Source organism: Citrus clementina, unplaced genomic scaffold, assembly GCF_000493195.1.
Source record: "Citrus clementina cultivar Clemenules unplaced genomic scaffold, Citrus_clementina_v1.0 scaffold_2, whole genome shotgun sequence".
Taxonomy (NCBI): Eukaryota; Viridiplantae; Streptophyta; class Magnoliopsida; order Sapindales; family Rutaceae; genus Citrus; species Citrus x clementina.
Genome location: NW_006262688.1, coordinates 36,083,682 through 36,103,367, shown reverse-complemented (window position 1 = coordinate 36,103,367; position 19,686 = coordinate 36,083,682). Strand labels below are relative to the sequence as shown.

The 19,686-nt window shown below is 34.2% G+C and overlaps 4 protein-coding genes across 6 annotated transcripts; 2 read left to right on the top strand and 2 right to left on the bottom strand.

The window, feature by feature from the left end:
• The first annotated feature begins 2,647 nt into the window (after positions 1-2,647).
• LOC18051160 lies at positions 2,648-4,604 on the top strand. Its single transcript, XM_006449865.2, has 2 exons — positions 2,648-2,943; positions 3,949-4,604. The coding sequence occupies exons 1-2, from the start codon at positions 2,682-2,684 to the stop codon at positions 4,287-4,289; spliced, it is 603 nt and encodes a 200-aa protein (XP_006449928.1). The 5' UTR covers positions 2,648-2,681; the 3' UTR covers positions 4,290-4,604.
• Positions 4,605-4,649: 45 nt separating this feature from the next.
• Positions 4,650-6,033, bottom strand: LOC18051159 (acyl carrier protein 3, mitochondrial). 3 transcript variants are annotated; one of them, XM_024191333.1, is made up of 3 exons: positions 5,924-6,033; positions 5,102-5,319; positions 4,650-4,974 (listed from the first exon to the last, which is right to left on the bottom strand). In XM_024191333.1, exons 2-3 carry the CDS (start codon positions 5,306-5,308, stop codon positions 4,795-4,797), a joined length of 387 nt encoding a protein of 128 aa, XP_024047101.1. In that variant the 5' UTR covers positions 5,309-5,319; positions 5,924-6,033; the 3' UTR covers positions 4,650-4,794. The 3 variants fall into 3 exon arrangements, with proteins under 3 accessions (XP_024047101.1, XP_024047102.1, XP_006449927.1); XM_024191334.1 differs by having other exon boundaries at positions 5,905-5,937; XM_006449864.2 differs by lacking the exon at positions 5,924-6,033 and adding an exon at positions 5,417-5,496.
• Positions 6,034-7,228: 1,195 nt separating this feature from the next.
• On the top strand, positions 7,229-9,958 carry LOC18051158 (SNF1-related protein kinase regulatory subunit beta-2). The gene is made up of 4 exons (XM_006449862.2): positions 7,229-7,742; positions 8,386-8,564; positions 8,682-8,844; positions 9,478-9,958. The coding sequence occupies exons 1-4, from the start codon at positions 7,569-7,571 to the stop codon at positions 9,802-9,804; spliced, it is 843 nt and encodes a 280-aa protein (XP_006449925.1). The 5' UTR covers positions 7,229-7,568; the 3' UTR covers positions 9,805-9,958.
• A 715-nt stretch (positions 9,959-10,673) lies between these two features.
• LOC18051157 (oligopeptide transporter 3) lies at positions 10,674-14,082 on the bottom strand. Its single transcript, XM_006449861.2, has 6 exons — positions 13,471-14,082; positions 13,252-13,349; positions 12,240-12,809; positions 11,902-12,157; positions 11,614-11,796; positions 10,674-11,529 (listed from the first exon to the last, which is right to left on the bottom strand). Exons 1-6 carry the CDS (start codon positions 13,963-13,965, stop codon positions 10,912-10,914), a joined length of 2,220 nt encoding a protein of 739 aa, XP_006449924.1. The 5' UTR covers positions 13,966-14,082; the 3' UTR covers positions 10,674-10,911.
• Positions 14,083-19,686: the final 5,604 nt, after the last annotated feature.

The window sequence follows — 19,686 nt, the reverse complement described above, 5'->3', positions numbered from 1 at the left end:
CATTCATTCTCTCATTGATACCATATAAAATAAGCTTCACTAGGCCTTCAAATACTTTATTGCCTAATTTGTTTACATTTTTCAGTTTTTAAGCCAAGAAAATGTGGGAAAAAAAAAATTAAAACTACGTAAATTAGGTAATTGGCTCAAATTACCAAAGTCAATCTTGTCATAACACATATACAATCCTTCATTTTGATGGAAATTTACAATTTGTAATATAATTTAAATTGACTAGGGGCAATAAGGAATTTTTAATTGTAAAATAATTTAGGTTTTAGTGTAAGGGGGGTCATGTGTAGCATTTTTTTTATTTTTAGATTTTTAAATTTAAAAAAAGGGTAAGCGTGATGGTCCATTTGACTTTGGATATAAGTGTATCTACCTCATATGTATCTAAGAAGGAAAGGAACCACAAAATTTTCCTAATTAATCAAATATATATCTATCTACACTCATAAATATATATCTCAAGTATTACACCAAACGACGTAACTTTATACAGCCCGCCAGCCACCACAAGAAACCGTGGTTTGTGTCTCCGCTACTCTTGCCAATTTACATGATATAACCTTTTGTGACGGCAAAGAGGAGTTACATAACCAGGCGTTTGCAATTTTCGAGTTTACAAAGTGTACTTCGCAATCGCGATTTACCTGTCAGAATAGGTTTTAAGTGGGGGAAAAAAGAAAAAAAGAGTTAATGCCACCACAAGCTCAAATTCAGTATTAGGTAGGTAGGTAGCGAAAGGACTCACCATATATTCTTTAAAAAAGAACACAAATCTTATTTAGTCTACTGAACATTAATTCTCAAAGCTATGGGTTAATATATGAGCACTTTACATTTCAATACTAACAGAGGAAGAGGATAGCCATTAAGCCAATCTTGTAGTGCAATGAAAATAGGTTCTCATCCTTAACAGCTGAAGTTTCAAAAATCTGTTCTCTATATGAAAAGTCTCTACTTGCCTAGAATTCACTTCACTCCTTTTATAACTTCAAGAGATTGAAGTACAACAGAAAGTATCCATTAGATTAATTCTGGAAAAAAGTAATCAATAAATTTAATAAAAAAAAAAAAAAACGGTATTAAACTATTATCATTCATTCATTCTAGCTCCAGCGAGGAAATTTAACTTATATCATCGTACAGGGCAGAAAATTGAACTTCACACTTAAATAATCCAAAAGGAAAAACAATAGAGCGAGATCAACATTCTACAAAATAAACAACTATCACAAAGCTTTACTAGGAAATTACATTTCTCCCATCATATATATAGCCAACCACAATAGAGCAACATAAACTCAATTTCTTTCTCTCAGTAATTATGTCAAATAATTGACAAATATTGTTCTCACAAACATCTGACAGATCATATAACACAAAATGTAGATTATTTTTTTTGCTTTTTTAATTTTTTGGCAGAAATCTGAAACAGATCATATCCATACAAGAGAAAAAGAAAATGATGAATCACTAACCTAGCCTTAATTATCAGCCAGAGAGAATGTGTGTCTGTCCCTTATTAAAGAAAGGGTATGTATATCTGGAATTTATTAACAAGCCAAATCCTCTTTAGTCAGCTCTCGAATAATAATGTTGGTAGTCACCCAACAAATCTTCTTAAAAGCACAAACTTTTAATTAGTATGTCTGCAGATAATTAATTAATTAGCGTATGGAAGTGTTAATTATCCAGCACAACAAAAACAAACCAAAGTTTCAGTCTTTATAATAAGTTAATTAGTGAATCATTTTTTTTTAAAAAAAAAAGGGGGCTAGCTTCTCGTTATTTGACGGCCAAGATATAAATTGCGGTACAAAGTATGCTTTCAATTGGGCCATGGACAGATGCATGACTCCCAACATATCTGTTAAAATGTTCTTTACTCAATTAGATCACACATCCACGTAATTCCCCAGTTTTACTCCACCCACTTGATCTTTTGCCATCTGTGACATTTCAACTCGAATTTCTTAATTAATACCTTCAATATAGTATTGGTATAAAAGTCTGAAAATGGATTACCCACCTTACAAAGAAAAAAAAAAAAAGCTTTGTACAAAGGTTATTTGCAGATGGGATAGTTGGGGCAGGCTTGAAAATGGGAATGGGAAGAAAGTGCTAGCTTGTTCTTCCCCCGCAAGGATAAAGATTATGAGACGTGTGTATATGTTGTTTGTGCATTAATATTGTGGATATATATTATCAATTATCATTCATAGCTTTGGTGAACGAATGTTTTGTGTGCTTCATTAATTCATACTGTTAAGAAACAACAACAATATAGAGACGCAGACGATAAGAGTAGGCTACCTACCTACATTTAACTTCCAATCCAACCTCCACCTTCAAATTCTACCATTTATTAAGACTTCTGTACCCCTTCTTCATGGCTTAACATTGAAAAGCCCCTACTTTTGTTGAGTCAAAGTACAAGGGGTATGAATGTAATCTTACGTATGTCACTAAGATTGAGAAGCAAATTAAAACTACAAATAAATTAAAACCAGAAGTGGATTGCCTCTCTTTTATATATACTCACGCACACGCACACACGTTGTCTCTCTCTCATATGAAAAATATTGACCAACCTAGCTAGCTTATATATATACATATACACGTAATACAAAGATTTTTATTGGAAACAAAATTAAACTAGAAGCGCAAAGAAGATGAGCTACTTTTGCGGCAGCGGCAGCAAACTTGTGAGGATGATGAGTTACTTGATGATTATAATCATCTTTCTTCTTGAGGGTTCAATGGCGGAAGAGGAGGAGATGAGCTCGTCATACGAGTTGTCGACTAGAGAAGAGTTGGTGCAAATGGCTGGTTATGGAGAGGAGAAATTGTCAACGGTGCTTGTCACCGGCTCCGTTCTCTGTGAGGCTTGTTTGCATGGTCAAGATGATCAGCTCCGTGCATGGCCAATTACAGGTAAATAACCACTTTCATGAGGTTAATTTGATGATCATCTTCTATTCTTCTGAACTTCTCTTTCTATACATGAACATCAGTAACAGAGTATAACCTATGATTATTAGTGCACACACTTGCATGCATGTATGTTCTCTCTCTCTCTATACACACACACCTACATACATGCTTTCTTTTTCATTTTAAATTGCAGTCATTCCGATCCTGCATGCTAGCTTTAATTCTAAATTTTCTGTAGATATTTTTACATCTCTTTTCGACCCCTTGTTGTTGTAGAGATCAAATATATACGTATGCATATATATGAGCACCACTTTAATTTAGATCGATGTTAAGCAAACCGTGTGTGTGTGTGTGTATAGCTAGGTTCAGTTTGCTCAATTATGCAAAACTTCAATTAGTAAAGAAATTAAGTGGCGTTAAATCCTATTGATGATTTCACAAGTGACTTATTCTCTGTGTATTTCCATAGCGTCTTGTCAAATGACAATTAAATCTTGTCATCAAAGAAACCTTCCAGGTTTAGGGCGAACGTCATGCAAGTATTGGTGAAAAGTCGCCATTAGTAATTTATAACTTTCAAGCTGATGCAAAATGAAGCAACACATACGGTGTTTCGTGGGAACTTGTGTTTTAACTTGAATTGCTGTGAACCAATAAGCTGATTTTATATTATTATTATGTCATTAAAGTATGAAGTCCATTTTAAGTGAATAGTGATTAGATCAAATGGTTGGTTAATTTTTCATTTTGGTTCGTCCTCATTGATACCAAAAATGAAACTCCATGAATGCACGAGTCACATCATTATTTTAACAATTTGCCCTTTTAAGACCTGGAAATTAAAAGAAAAAAATTGCGTTATATATTGAAATTAAAAACTAGATAATTACATAGAATTTGAAATGAAATTGACAGTTTACAGGTGTAATTAAGGGGAAAAAAAATCTGAACCTATTTACAATCACAAGCATCATAGTCTGGTTTGATTTTAAATTTTTGCAGGTGCTTTGGTGAGTGTATACTGCCATAACAGCCATAGAAAGAAAATATCAAAGACTCAAACATTTACAGATGAATATGGAGATTTTATGATCGATCTTCCTTCACACCTACATGCAACTCCCAACTTGGACAAGACATGTTCAGTGAAAGTTCTTCGCCTACCCAAGAACTCGCACTGTCGACCAGCTTATGTCAAGAAGCACAAAGGACTAAAATTATCCTCTGTTGGGAATGGCATCCGCACTTACGCAGCTGGAAGAATAGGATTCTTGCATTGGACATCGAAACCTTTACGGGCGTGCACTGGCAAAGGAATCAACGACAAACAGATTGCATGGTAGACATATAAACACGGTGACACAAGCAGATTGGGATACGACGACACTATGGCTCATCGATGGCGCTTCAGTCACAATATAGGTTTCTATCCCACTCTAGCTTTTAGCTTTTAAGTATATATTGGAAAAGGGAAGAAGAACGTTAATGGCGGGTAGTGCATGTATGTAAATAATGATGTTTTGCTGCAATGCGAGCCTTGAGAGTGATGTTTTCACTTTTGAGTGCTGATAATAAATACTTGATGATATTTTGTCACATACCAAGTTCCGGTGAAGATGTATAGTGGCATGTTATTACTTTTGAGTTAAAAATAATAATGGATTACAAAAGGTAATCAACAACCAAAGCACTGACAAGAGGGATAATCAAGAACAGGAAGAGTTATACTATATAGATTCTGCATCTTTTACATCCACAATAACAGGAAATTAAGCAACCTGGCAACCCAAAATTCAAAACCAAAGCATCCACTAGGCACATGTAAATTAGAAGCAACATTGGGACTCATCATTCTTTTTCACGGGCTTCAGAAGCAATGTATCTTGCAACATCTGCACAGCACGTAAGCTTATCTGCTTTCTCTTCAGGGATTTCAACGGAGAACTCTTCCTCAAAAGCCATGACGAGCTCCACCCTGTCTAAACTGTCCAGGCTCAGATCTTTTTGGAAATCAGCTGTTTCAGTGACCTGGTAATCATATCACACACATAACAGTTCTTGCCCATTTTAAACAACCCAAGAAGCAGTGTACTCTAAAAAACGGCCTAATTAAATTGGATCATGGAAAATTGCAGAGACACCATCAATTAATTACCTTATGAGCATCAGTTTTGTCAAATTTCTTAACCAGTGCAATCACTCGATGCATTATTTCGTCAGGATTGGCACTGGTTGATGCACACATCTGCCGACTTAGTTGCTTGAGAACATTCCTGCTCCCAGTCCCAGTGTAGGACCAGTAAGTTTCATTGAATCCCCTCACCCTAACATACCTCAAGATGGTTTCTTTAATGTTTTGCATATTCAGAGTAGCTGAAATCAAATCAAACCACAGAAGACTTAGATTACAGGCACATGTGCAAACCATATCAAGATAATAGAAAGCAACAATCAGAGGAAAAACACCAACCGTTGAATTTACAGATGAGTTCAAACCCTCCATAGTAGAGAGAATGCATAATTGTAAGACAAGTATTGAAAATCCTAGAGAAGTTTCAAAATGGCATGCCATGTATGGACAGCAATATTGATTTATATATATTCCACCAACACCAACCAAGGAAACTTCCAGGAAAATTCTTGGATTAAAAAAGAACAACACGAGTAGTACCGGAAAGCTTGACATGACATGACATGACACGACAATGTACAGAGAATTATGGCGTTTGCATTACATTAGCATTACATACATATTCAAAGTTATAATCTTTAGGACTCATTTTATTTATTCAATTTAGCGCCTATATTTATATTTATAGGGTAATACGATATTAAAATTTCATTCCCGGAAATCAAATAAATACAAAGAAAACAGATCAGAAGAAACAAACAAAAAAACAAGCAATGGCAACTTAGAAAGCATCTGAGGAATGAGGAAAGTGGGAACTGGCGGCTTACGAGGAGAGTGGGAACTCACCTATGCAAATGCAATGGTTTCTGCTACCTGTTTGCTTAATTGCCGCAGAGAAAAAGAGTTCGATGACTCGGATGCCTCGTCATTCAAAGTACAGCAATGTCACGTGGATCGTTTTTTTTTTTTCTACTGGGCCTCAAAACTGGGCTTCATCTGCGTTCAACTAAGAAGAGCTTTTACCGCCCCTTAAATTTATTTCTTAAAATACTCTCAGAAAATTGATAAAGGTATAAATAATAAATTCATAAATTAAAATTAACTATCTTTTCATAAAATTTAAATTGTATAAAAAATTTAAAAATATCTTTAAAAGTTTTCTTATTATATAATTTCTATTTTTATAATTCTAAATTCTTATAATTTTCTAAAAAAAATTAATTAAAATTTAAAATATAAATATAATTTTGAAACTAGGTGGATGTAAAAAGTTTGTCAAAATAATAACTTATATAGGTGTTTAATTGAATTTTCATTCAAAACAAAATAATGAGTTAATTTATATTAAGTTATTTAAATAATTTCAATCAAAGGGGAACTTTATGAGAAATTTTGAGGGGTATTAAAGAGTCTACTCTTATTGATTATCTTGATATTAAGAGGTTCATATGGGTCTTTTGAATTAAAAAAAAAAAAAAAGCTTTAACACTAACGTTCCTTCCCATTTTTTATATGCTATCTATACGGAGACACGACATCTCTCGTATAATTCATCACATATACATAAAATGATAAAATAAATAATCACTTAACATATGATAATTTACAATATCCTAAGTATTATATCACGTTTAGTTGAGACTCAAATTTTTGTATTCACTTTCAGCAAGTATTATCCTTGCGATCATTATTCTCAAATGCATATACTCAATTTCAAGAATATTTAGATGGATGGATATGATGTCAATTTTATAAAATATGTCATGAACTTGTGTAGTGCAATTTGTGTTTAGTTTATAGAACATACCAATAAATACAGAGCAATCACACATTATCATATGAAATACGAATAATGCTTTGAAACATAGAGTTGCATCTTCATATGATAATAATGTATGTCCCTCTATATATATATATATATATAGTTCATTCATATTGTGAAAAACTAAGCAAAAAAATTGATGACGTAGGAAGAGTTATATATTATTAATATTAATAATAAATATGATAATTATTTATGTTTCCCTTTTGCACAAAAACTTGAAGCACGGGAAGAAGGAAAAGAAAGGGCAAAGCTGAGAGAGTAAGGGAAAAGACTATGTCAAAGAATGACGTGACAATACACAGCATATATATATATATATATATATATATATCTATATACTGCACAGCGTCATCTCTCCCTCCACTTAACCCCCAACGAAGATACACGATAGATAGATAGATAGATGCATCCAACATCTCAATCTCATTCATTGGATTTGGGCCACCATTCGATCTTCCAAATTCACTGGAGTTTATTAATATTATTACTCTAATAATTTACATTTCACTTTCGTTTTTGCCATCTATATATTTCTTTTCTTTTCTTTTCTTTTCCTCAATTAAACTGATATTGATTTTAACTGAATCATGAGGGAGTGATAGAGAGATATTACAATTGTTTTTTTATTATAAATAATTTGGTTCAATTAATTTAGAAATAATAATAATGGGGAATGTGAATGCAAGAGAAGATGGAAGTAATAGTCCATCTGGGGTTGAAGAAGGAGAAAGTAACAATAGTGTTCAAGAAGAGGGCATAATTGTGCCAGATGGATTGATGGGTCAATCACCTCCTCACAGCCCTAGAGCCACTCACTCTCCTCTCATGTTCACTCCTCAGGTTTGTTTTTTCTCAAATTCACATTACTATCTCTTTTTTATGTTTTAATTGGAACGGGTTTTTTTTTTTGGGTTGAAAGGATTTAGATTTCTTATGCTGGCTTTATGATCAAGTTTGTATTGTCATATGTATTTGATTGACGGTTATTGGAACGGGTATTTTATGATCTATATATGTTTTTTTTTCTACCGGTATCAGTTTGTTTGAGGAGTTCTATTGAATCCCCTGTTTTAGAATTCCCGAGACGCTATCAAATTTGATACTGTTTGTGCTTTGTGCTGCCACTTTTATTTCTTGTTATGCTCAACTGTTGTTTGATCTAATTTCTGGTAGATTTCCTAAGAATTTTTTATGCTCAACAGCCTGAGTCAGAGGAACCTTTTCTTCACTGGTTACTTTGTGTTATTAACATTACCGAGGCTGTCAATTTGGGTTTGGATCTATGAACTGGTGCGTGATCACTATGTATCGTGATGGTCAGAGGCTCATATGATATGAAACGAGGCCTTTTTGTGTCAATTTGGAAGAAAGTTCTGAACTTTTGATTTTGCTGAATGTAAGAAAGAACATGCTTGCTAGCTGGAGTGATAAGGAGAACGTATGCTTATGTTGATGCTTGGCTTGTTTCTGTAACTAATTCCAGGTCCCAGTGGTTCCATTGCAAAGACCTGATGAGATGCAAATTCCTAATCCGTCCTGGATGCAAACTTCTTCTGGTTATGAGGACATGGGTGACGGGGTAGGAATTCCAACAATGATCACCTGGAGCCACGATGGCTGTGAAGTAGCAGTTGAGGGATCATGGGATAACTGGAAAACAAGGTGAAGAAATTTATGCTTTCTGTATATTATTTTAAGGAAATTCATTTCATTCTTTGTTCATCCATTATGAACTTACATCAAAGTGTCATACTTATAACATTTTGTGCTGTTGACTAGAATTGCCTTGCAGAGATCAGGGAAAGACTTCACTATTATGAAAGTACTGCCATCAGGTGTTTATCAGTATAGATTTCTTGTTGATGGACTATGGAAGTACGCCCCAGACTTGCCTTCGACCCAAGATGATGATGGCAATGTTTACAACATCTTAGACTTGCAGGTAAATATTACTTTTATTCCCCTTTATAAGTATGCATGTTTCATAGTTGCAGTAACATGTCATTCTCTTTTAGGATTTGAATGCAGCTACTGGTGTTATTTGAATTCGCATATTTGAATTCTCATGGGTATCACAACTTCTTAAGCTAAAATGAAAGAATTTACGAACCTATCTCTAGAGAGCTCTCAACAACGAAGATACGCTGAAACTTTTAGAAATATAATTCTAGCTGGATTCATATATCAAGCATAAACTGTTTAGTTCTCTTGACTGCCACAGCCGCACTTGCTTTTCCTACTTTCCTTTTTACCTTGCTCTTGCAATACTTTCAACATGACGATCTATAAACACTCCCAAGTGTTGTGGTTATGATTTTTTTCCTTTTTTTTTGGAGTAAAGTGCATGAAAGTTTTCATTTATGATTTTTTGAGTTTTCTTCTATATACTCTAGTATTGGAAGCGAATACCTTCTTCTGGTGGTATTTTGATCGGAAGTTTTCAGCTTCTGTGATTTGAGCAAAGGTCTGATAGGTTATGGTGGACAAACACAATTTGTCTGGCATGTAGCAAAAAGTAAGAGTTGTTGCTTGACAACACAGATCTCAGTAGTCATCTTGTTGATATATTGTGTAGGAATATGTTCCAGATGACCTTGAAAGCATATCTAGTTTTGAGCCTCCTCAGTCTCCAGAGACGAGCTACAACAACTTGCAACTGACTGCTGAGGATTTTGCAAAGGAACCGCCATTGGTTCCTCCACACCTTCAAATGACACTGCTCAATGTGCCTGCATCATACATGGAAATTCCTCCTCCTTTGTCAAGACCTCAACATGTGGTCCTTAACCATCTCTATATGCAAAAAGGGAAAAGTGGCCCATCTGTGGTGGCACTTGGTTCAACACATCGATTTTTAGCCAAATATGTGACGGTGGTGCTCTATAAGTCTATGCAGAGGTGATAGTATACTATACCTACGATGACTTTATAGTCTTCAATCCCTATATGTAGTTAATATAATTATGGAGAGGTAGGTGCTATGAGAATGGATAAAGTAGCAAGGAACTTAAAAAGTAATGCAAATATTTGATGGCCATGATCCAACAATTTCTTTATTTGTTCTTTTTACAGTCTTTTATTGTCTTGCGCAAGAAATTATACAACTGATTCAAAAGTAGTGAGGAGTCATCATATGGTTGAGATATATTGCCAAAATTTTAATCTCTATATGTAGGTAATAATACAGTCCTAGGATTTTGGACTGTAGCCCCTCGATTCATAGCTGCCTTGGCATTCCCATAACTGTAGGTTAACATGATATTGGAGCTGTCTTGTTTAGCAATTGATATTTGTTAGGTTTGAGGTGAAATTTATAGGAGATACAGGGAAGATTTGAGAATCAAAGTTATAGTTCTCTTCCAATGATTAATGGTCCAGAGGAAACGAAACAAAGAAAATAATGATAGCGTGGGAATCCACTACCCCGATTGTAGATGGAGTTTAATGACTTGATTTCTCTTCATCTTCCTCATTTTCCCTCATTGGAAAAATACTGTATGGTGTTAATTGATTATTTTGTCATTTTCAAATAAGATCATGCGGTGTTACAGTTAACTTTGTAAGCATTTTGTCAATTTTTTTTTTTAATCCAAATGTCAGTGTTCCTGTATTGTTTCTCAGATAAGTAGGCACCTTAGTCTTTTGTCTCAAGCTGACAGTCACTTTAGGTCACAGGACAAACTTATAAGGGCTTCCTTCAAATAATTCTACGTTCGTTCTCCCAATCTTCATACAAAAGGATGTGGATTTCTTATGCAAACCAGCACATAATTGAATAAGAAACAGGACTAAGATTTTTATTTATACTGTTAGCTACTAGAAGGTACCACTTATGGTAGCAAACTTCCGCCATCAATCTTACAAAGTAGGCTATCACCTTCTCTTCAAACAGCAGTAAAAGTAAATATGTACAAAATAGCGTAGCAAAGGCTTAAATGACTTAGCCTACCCAACATTGTTTCCCTTACAACTGCTCAATATTTTTAACCTTCAATTGCTGCATACATGACTACTTAAAAACAGGGCATCCTTCAACTGCAATTCCTGGTGCAGTTGGACATGTAGCCAAAGGACAGTGATCAACATGGGTGCCCCACCACTTCAAATTTATGTCATTATTTTGCAAAGCAAAGAACAACAGAACACCCATGAAAGCTGTTCCAGCATCCAGAGCTGCTGACAGAACATAGTTATACTTCTGCCACCAACGCTTGTGGTATCGGAACACAAAGTAGTTGAAGATCATTCCGGTGATAAGCCAGCTTGCTATGTTGGTGGGAGTTGCTGGTGGCATTCCGGCAAAGCCATAGGATATAACGGGAATGTTTATCAAAGGAATCCATTTCTTTTCTGGGAACACTTTGCTCAGTACCCAAACAGGAACTGGCAAGACGGCTCCTACGAGGAATAACCATACCAAATTACGGTACATTCCTCCAGGACCAAACAACCGTCTTGGTCCAATCAGACCCCATATTACTGAAGCATCAAATGTTACTCTGTACTTGGGGCAAGTCCATTGGCTGTCGGGATGAAGTGATTCGACGTCACAAATGTTCTCAACGCTCTCCAACATCCACCATGCAACTCCAAGGTTCACCACACCAGACACTAAAGTACCAACCAGCTGAGAAAAGAGAAAGCAAAATTATTCTTTTTGTCGATAAGTTAGCAAAACCAAGAAGATGCAAGATTTTTGAGCTACAAGAACCTGAGCAGTGTACATGCACCGTGGAGGAATTTTCATGTAGTGCCCAAGTTTAAGGTCAGATAAGAAAGATAGAGCATGGATGGTACTGATTCGTCCGTAAATCTTGAAAAGCAGATTTGCAATTGGTTTTCCTGGTAGAACATACCCAATCATGAATTGTGCGATGATGTCATATCCAGGTTGCTGCAAAGTCAACACAAGAACATTAACATGTTAATCTTTCGTTGTTTCAGCTCTACTACTACTACAAAAAAAAAAAGGATAAAATGATAAGATTTGGTTTGTTACCTGGTTGGTAGTTGCTTGAATGACCCCAATGGGAAGGGTAACAATCCAAGCCAAAGCAAAAGCAAAGAGCATTCCCCACCATTGCAGTTGCACTTCATCTTTCCATACAAAAGACATCAATAGAGAAAGGCCAATACTTCCCAGTAACAGTACATAGAACCACCATTGAGGCACTTGTTTGTAACTTTTCATCAGTCTTGCATGGACATCCAATTTCATATTCTTCATTGCCGACCTGCTTTGCTCCAGTATGGCACTACAAAATAGAAATCAATTTAATTTCATTGATCAGGAATTTTACCACAAAGTGCTTACAAGGGAGCAACAAAGAAACCTACCTTCCATGAAAAAGAGCCACATGAGTGAGGGTGGATGTAAATCTTGCAAATCCTGATCCAATTGACAAGGCAAACAGGGGGCTAAGGTAGAGCTTCCCATAACTGTTATAAGCAGGAATATTTAGATCATACTGTGGTGTCAAGATCTTGGTGGTATCATATTTGTGCCCACTAGAAGAGAACAGCTGATTAGAGAATATTGGGAACTTTCGAGCATCAAAAGTGTCGAACTTCCAGTAACACAGAGGGACAATTATGTAGATGAACATAACAAAGCCAATCCCAACATTAAGAATAGATGTCCACGGTGTCACGAGGGGACTGCCATGGTAAGCTGAAATCCCAGCCCAGTCAAGCGTAAATGCACCAATACCAAGTCCATGATAACCGGAACCAATTTGCTGTGCTGTTATACTGTGAGGCCATGCCCAGCAAACCCATGAGAAGAATGTCAAGATCGGGAACAGGTAGCCAGGAAGTGTATAATAAGCAAAGCTTGCTGCCAATGCAATTAGGAAAAATTGCATCCGCGTTAATCCTTTGCTTTTCGATTCCTTTTCATGAAGTGCTCTGTAACAACAAAGTTATTTGCATGGTTGAATATGAATTATTCTCAGTGGAATGCAAAACAAGAAGTCAAGAAGCTAATTATATTTGTTCAATTACTTTTACCCAATTCTTTCTAGCTTTACCAATGATCTTCTAGGAATATAGACATGTAAAAATTCTAAAGTCACAACCACGAACAAATAAAGAAAGTGAGCTTATTTAGAAATTAAAAACCAAAGAGAATAAAATTATTTGGCATTTTCAATGTAGCTTTAACCCCACAAAAAATTGAAGACTCAACTAATTCAATTTTGTAGTTTCGGGTCCCACTCGTGGAAAATCTAATGTTCCAAAAGTTCAATCTCTTTCTTGCTTTCCTTTCTAACATTTTCCCGTGAACCAAACAGAAATAATAATTTAGAAAATTACCCGAACAGAAAGAAAATGTGAAAGGCACACACACCTGAATAGAGAAACCTGAGCAAGATTTGAAGGCCACCACATCTCCACAGGATCAACCAGGTACCTCCTCAGCATCCCAGCCCAACCATATCCCAATATCTGTGTATATATATGTATACACCACCAAAAGTCACATTATTTTTCCCACCGAAAAAAAAAATAACAATAATAAATGAAAGTTGCAAATAATTAGAGTTAATTTTTTAAAAAAAAAAATAACCTGAGTAGTCAAGACTATAAGTAGCCCACAAAGAAAATTCAAGCTTTGCTTATAATAAGCTTTCATAACAGTTATGGCACCAATGGAGTAGGCATCACCCCCACCAAAAGACACCCCACAGTTAGCAAAGATGGTGATGATCACATGCTCTTTAATGTTAAACGGTCCAGGATTCAGGCTAAACCTCCAACCAAGAACCTGAAACTCCTTGTTGGGAAGAATCCTGGCCATGAACTTGCCAATTGGAAGCACAGCAATTTGCATAAGGATTGCTGAAATTGTGAGCGGCTGCGTACGGAATGTGAAGAATGTGTTGAGAAAGATGAGCAACGTGCATGAAGTTAACCCAAGAAACCATGCACGAAAAGTCATCACTGGCATCGTTGGATCGTCAGTTTCAGGCACAATCAAGGCAACTTCTTCAATCGGGCATCTCTCTTCTGTTGAGTCTCCGTTTGGTTTTTCACTACTTTCTGTCTGAGTCTTGGTTGCCATTGTTGCCCAACACTCTAGAGAATACTGCTGAGAAAATAATAACAACTACAGTTTCTTATCTTTAAGACAATAAGTCACCTGTAAGTCCACTTTCACATGTGTGAGAATGTTTAGTACTTCGCTAATTCGCTTGATAAGTGTGTGGTTACTTACCAGGCTGTATATATATACACACAACACACACACACACATACATACGTGTGTGCGTGCGTGTGAAATGAGGTTGATTTTTTAGGACGACGATGCCCTTTAATTTTTATTTATTTTACGAATTTGGCAATATTTCTTGACCTTTTGATCTGCCTTGTCAACTGAGTTTACCTATTGATCCGTCTATGGAGTTCTGTGACGGCTGATAAAGTGTGGACTTCGGTGATCACAATAATGCCCTCATATGGAAAATGCTCGCATGTTAGTTGATACTAGTCTCGTTAATTTGTCTCTCTATCTTGATTCTTGATAACAACCTTTCTTTCTAAATTATTGAATTAACTAGTTATATATATAAATAGGGAGAGAGAGGACATCATTATTTTAACAGAGTGAGGATGCTACTAATAAATAATAAAAATATCGTCTCTGATATATTTAAATATGTATTTTTTTTTTGTATTTTAGTATGCATATTCACTTTAACATCCTCACTAAAATACAACTATATAATAATAATAATTTTCTAGTGATGACATTATCATTTTAATAAAGTGAGGATGTTACTAACAGATAAAAAAAATCTCTAATATAGAAAAAAAATATATATTTTTTAATATTTTAGTGTACATCCTCAATAGAGAATGAGTATATATATAAATATATTCATGAATCATGTAGGTATTATCTCGACTGTGTTATCTTGAGGAAACACTCACTACAAATTAAAATTACAAAACTCTAGCTAATCCACATTCCACTCAACAAGCAATTATAATAATATTCAATTTGATATATAGGTTAAATAATTTGTCATATTGATTAGTTTATTCCAACAGGACTTTGATATCGTTTAAATTGATTGACATAAAATAATATGAATTGACCAAAAAAATATTTATATCATTTATAAAGATTTATTTTCAGTACTAACCATTTATAAAGATTTATTTTCAGTACTAACTCAATGATTAAAAAAAAATTAGTTTTTGTATTATTTGAAATTCAATTTGAAAAAAATACTTATCATAATTGTTTTTAGTTACATCAGTATGGTTAATTATATCTTAATATTCAAAAGAAAAAAAAAACAAAACATACTCGTTAATTATAATGTGTTAATCATTTGAGTTGAGTGTGTGAACTAACTCCTAAATCAACTACGTGTGATTAGAGTTTAAACAATATTGGATTGTCTTCTAATTAACTGGCTAGTTGCTTGCTGCTGCCTGACATTCTGATGACATCAAATTTGGACATCTGTCAATAATCATTGATCGTCTCGGACCTGTTTTTATTAATTAAATGGCAAATTCGTCACTCTAATCCGAATTAAGAGGAAGGGTTAATTGGTAAAACGAAGTGTTTTTGGAGGAAATATTGGAAAAGTGGTAATGGCTGCTTATTGCTGTAAACTGTAAAGTGCTGCCTTTCCAACGCGTGGGAAAATCACATGCTCAGCCGCGACTGACACACTTGCTTCTTGGTTTGCACAAAAGACACCTGGGCTTCACATGTGCTTTCTGGCTGCGGGATCCACTTCGACTCGTCCACGTAGGACTGTAGAGGTTCCACTACCTTGTCCGGTTTGCCACGTAGGACCAAAACTCGTGTATTTCTCATGTCCTCTTTGGAAGAGCCAAGGATAATGGGATCCACGTGGCAACCATGCTAATGTGGTAACTTGCTGTCTCCATTGATAATTAAATAAATGGTCCATTATGAATTGATTAGATATAATATTAATTTAGCATTTCCAGATTCATTTTTCAATCGTATCATATGGAGTAAAATCTCAAAAAAAAAAAAATATTGTTGGAATTAAAAAAATATTATTTTAACTAAGTTATTTATTTATCAATAAATTAATAATTTATTAATTTAAGTTTTTTATTAATTTATTGATAAATTAATGTTTATTAATTTAATTTAAATTTTCAAAAAAAATAAAAAGAGTTTTGTTGGTACACGTATATATTTACTTATAAAAGAGCACAAATGGTGCTGTTTCGAGTCAACAGTATGTCTTCCAGTAGCTATGTATGCACCGTAGTATAGCTCCATTAGGAAACTTGTAATTGCACAATTTATTTATTTTTCTTCATTCGATTTGTATAATCATGTATGTATGTATGTATCATTATTGTGCAAACCTTTGATATTAAGGATGAGTTTGAGTTCAATTTAGGAAAAAGAAAAAAAAATAAACATATTTACATGTATATTTGGTTAAGAGTTGAATTCAAATAATTGAAGATGTAAGAAAAAAAGAAATTGTTTAATGTTATGAATTTTATATTTTATTCATTATTAAATTTTATTTAATAAATTATTAATTAATATTTACGTTGGGCCCAAATGATTCAAAATAATTATTATCTTATGCATTTAGTGAATTTATTAATTTAGTACACTAATCTAAATCGAGACTAAAAGATTTTATTATTTAATCAAGATTGTTAATTTATCCATCATTTATTTATTTATTGACATTTTACTTAATTGTATATGGTGATGAAAGCATTAACCTAGTTACAAAATATCACTTACGAAGAAAGTTAATTCTCCTTTTTATATATTTGTTTATTTAACGAGATTTAATTACCAATTTAACATAACATAAGAAACATGGGAACTCGATTGCATGACATCACAACATACCTTTTTACGAACTAAAGTTGTGTAATAGCATTATTATAATATATGGAAGACTTTGTATAATAAGCAGTGGTTAGAGTTTGTTTCTTTTCTATTTTGGTTAAAAAAGGAAAAAAAAAATCCAATCGTTCTTTTACAGAAATATATGCTCCATGAAATCCTTTTTTCTTTTTTCTTTTTTTTTTACATTTCATTAAAGAATTTTTCTATCAAGCGTTAGAACTTTGGATGCACACAAGAATTAAAAAGAAAGGAATTCACTTCTGTGTTATGAGCAAGTGGTGGGGGCCTAAGGCCGAGCAAAGAAGTTAGAAAGATTGGGAACTTTGAGGCAGATGGAGGATTAGAAACCGATCATTTTTTATTTTTTTTTCCATTTGGTGGAGGGACCCGAGATTCTACATTGGTGAGTCGAGAGTGAGTGTTGACTCTCTTTATTTTCATCATTTAAAAGTCACTATACCAAAAGCAAATTAAGCTGCAACTTTGAATTGCCAAAATGATAAGACAAGTAGTCACTCGGATCGATTCTTGCATTGCATTTGCATTTGAGCCTTACCTTTTAGATATACCACTGGATAGGGAATAGGGTATATATATCATCATAAACTATGCTAGTACTTGGAATATTGGATAACTACAGAGATAACATACTATTTACCGGCCTCTGACTAGAAACCAAATATCTTTTTTTCCTCCCCCACTCTTATGGATTGAAAAGAAGCAGAAATTAAACAGGAAGTAGTATTTCTTCTACAAGTCATCAAAAGAAAAAAAAAACGATGAGGTTTCTTAGAAGCACATGCTACACTTTGGATTTAATTAGTGTGTGAATATAGTAGTTGATTAAATGTCTCAATCAAAATGGTATACTCTCTCTCTCTCTCTCTCTCTCTCTATATATATATATGAAGTCGATGTAAAGTGACAAATATATTCTTGACCAAAAATAAAAAATAAAATAAAAAAAAAGGACGGGGGAATTTCGAATTTCTAGTTTCCGTTCAGAGAATGTTGTGGGCAAAACCATGATATAATGAACACCGGGCATGCATGTGAATACTTTATTGATTCTGTTCCTTCATCATCTTACTTTTAATTTTTATTTGTTGCAGATGTGTATCTGTCAACTTATTTATATTTCTTTAATATTTTATCATTGTGTAGACAGTAGAGGTGTCATCGCGCGAGTGCCCAAAAGATATATGCTCACTATCCCCTCCAGGATTTATGCTATTGTTGGAAGCCTCTCTTTAATAAAATAAATAAATAAAAGAAAGCGAATGCATGAACCGAGGCTTTTGATAAATTTTACCAATGGTCTTTAATTACCTGTTTGTCCTATCGGAAGTTCACAGTTTTAGGGCATGAAATTAATTATCTTCTTTAATTAATATTTACTCAAACTAATCATGGCTCTCATAATTAGTATCAAAGATTTTATCAAAATTATTTTGTTTGAACTCTAATTGGGTTCCACGTGAGCCTCAGCCGCCACTATTAAATTAATGAAAAGTAGTAATTTTTTTTTTTTTACCAACTTTCATTTTTCCCATTCTAATTTGAAATGTCTAAAATACCCACTTAAATAACCATTTTTAGATTTTACCCTTTCTTTTATCTTTGCTCACTATCATTCTCCCCCACTATCCTTCATTTGCTGATTTTTCTGCAGGGATGAGAGCAATAATTTCCCATCATCGAACAGCCCATTTCTACCAAAATCATAATTATGAACGAAAGTAACAATAGCCAAAACCATGATCTGGAATCTGGATCATAGCCTCATTCTCGTGGTCCCTCTTCAGCTTCTATATGATGCTAACATATCCTACTAAAAGAAGTGAGCAAAAAAAAAGAAAAAAAAAAAAAAAAAGGAGTTCGAGATCAAGATGAAAATTGTGCATAAAAAAAAATTGAAAAAAAGAAACTGCATCTTCACTAGTTGCTGAGAAGATAGGTGGCTCATGCCCGGTTCCAAGAAGACTAATAGTGGGTGTGACTGTGTGAGTGTGTATGGTTGGTAATTATGAAAGACTACGGTTGAAACTAATTGTTCAACAAGTATGACAGAAGGAAGGAAAAATCATTAGTTACTTTGAATTATGAAAATAACTCTAATTAATGCATATGATAATAGTGGGCTTGGTCGTCTTACAAATTATTTTCATTAATAAAATACTCTTCAATCTTTCTGCGGTGGTGAAGTGGGGGAGACTGCACTAAAAGGATGAATGTGGGTCAATTGAATCATATGGGCACCTGCCCGGAGCCTGTAGGTAAGTTGATAATCACTTTTGGAACTAGTTAGGACAATCACTTTTGGTAGATATTTTCGCAAAACCCTTAAACTAATTTAGAGCACTGGCCACGGGATCGATGGCTAAAAAAATATGGAAGAAAGAAGGCTAGCAAAGCAAGAACCACAACATTAATTAAGCTATAGCTTATTCAAATATTATACAAGAACGAATCAATGACTTCAAATCGCTCACTACTCCTTATCTTGGTCGATTGGTAGAAATGAATTCTAACCAAAAGAGCTCATATTTCATTGATCTCTCTCTTGGATTAATCTTGCTCCACATCATTGATGGGTAGTGTGGACCTTCTGATTAATTCACCTTTATCGGAATATATTTTCAGAAATATCATTCCAAGTACTCGAGACAAACTAGCTCCTGCTTTTGGGAAATTGTCTTTAATGTTTACTTTTCACTCATTGACTTCTTGAGTCCAGTGTATCTGTTCGACGATCTAGATTTCGATCATGAGCCCGTGGTCCTTCCTATATATGAATTTGTATATTATCAGTATTTATTTGTAATCATTTTACGGTCAATATATGTGCCTTAGCCAAGGGGAATTTAAATAATTTCAAAATATCTGATCTTGTAGTCAGTTTTTGTTAAC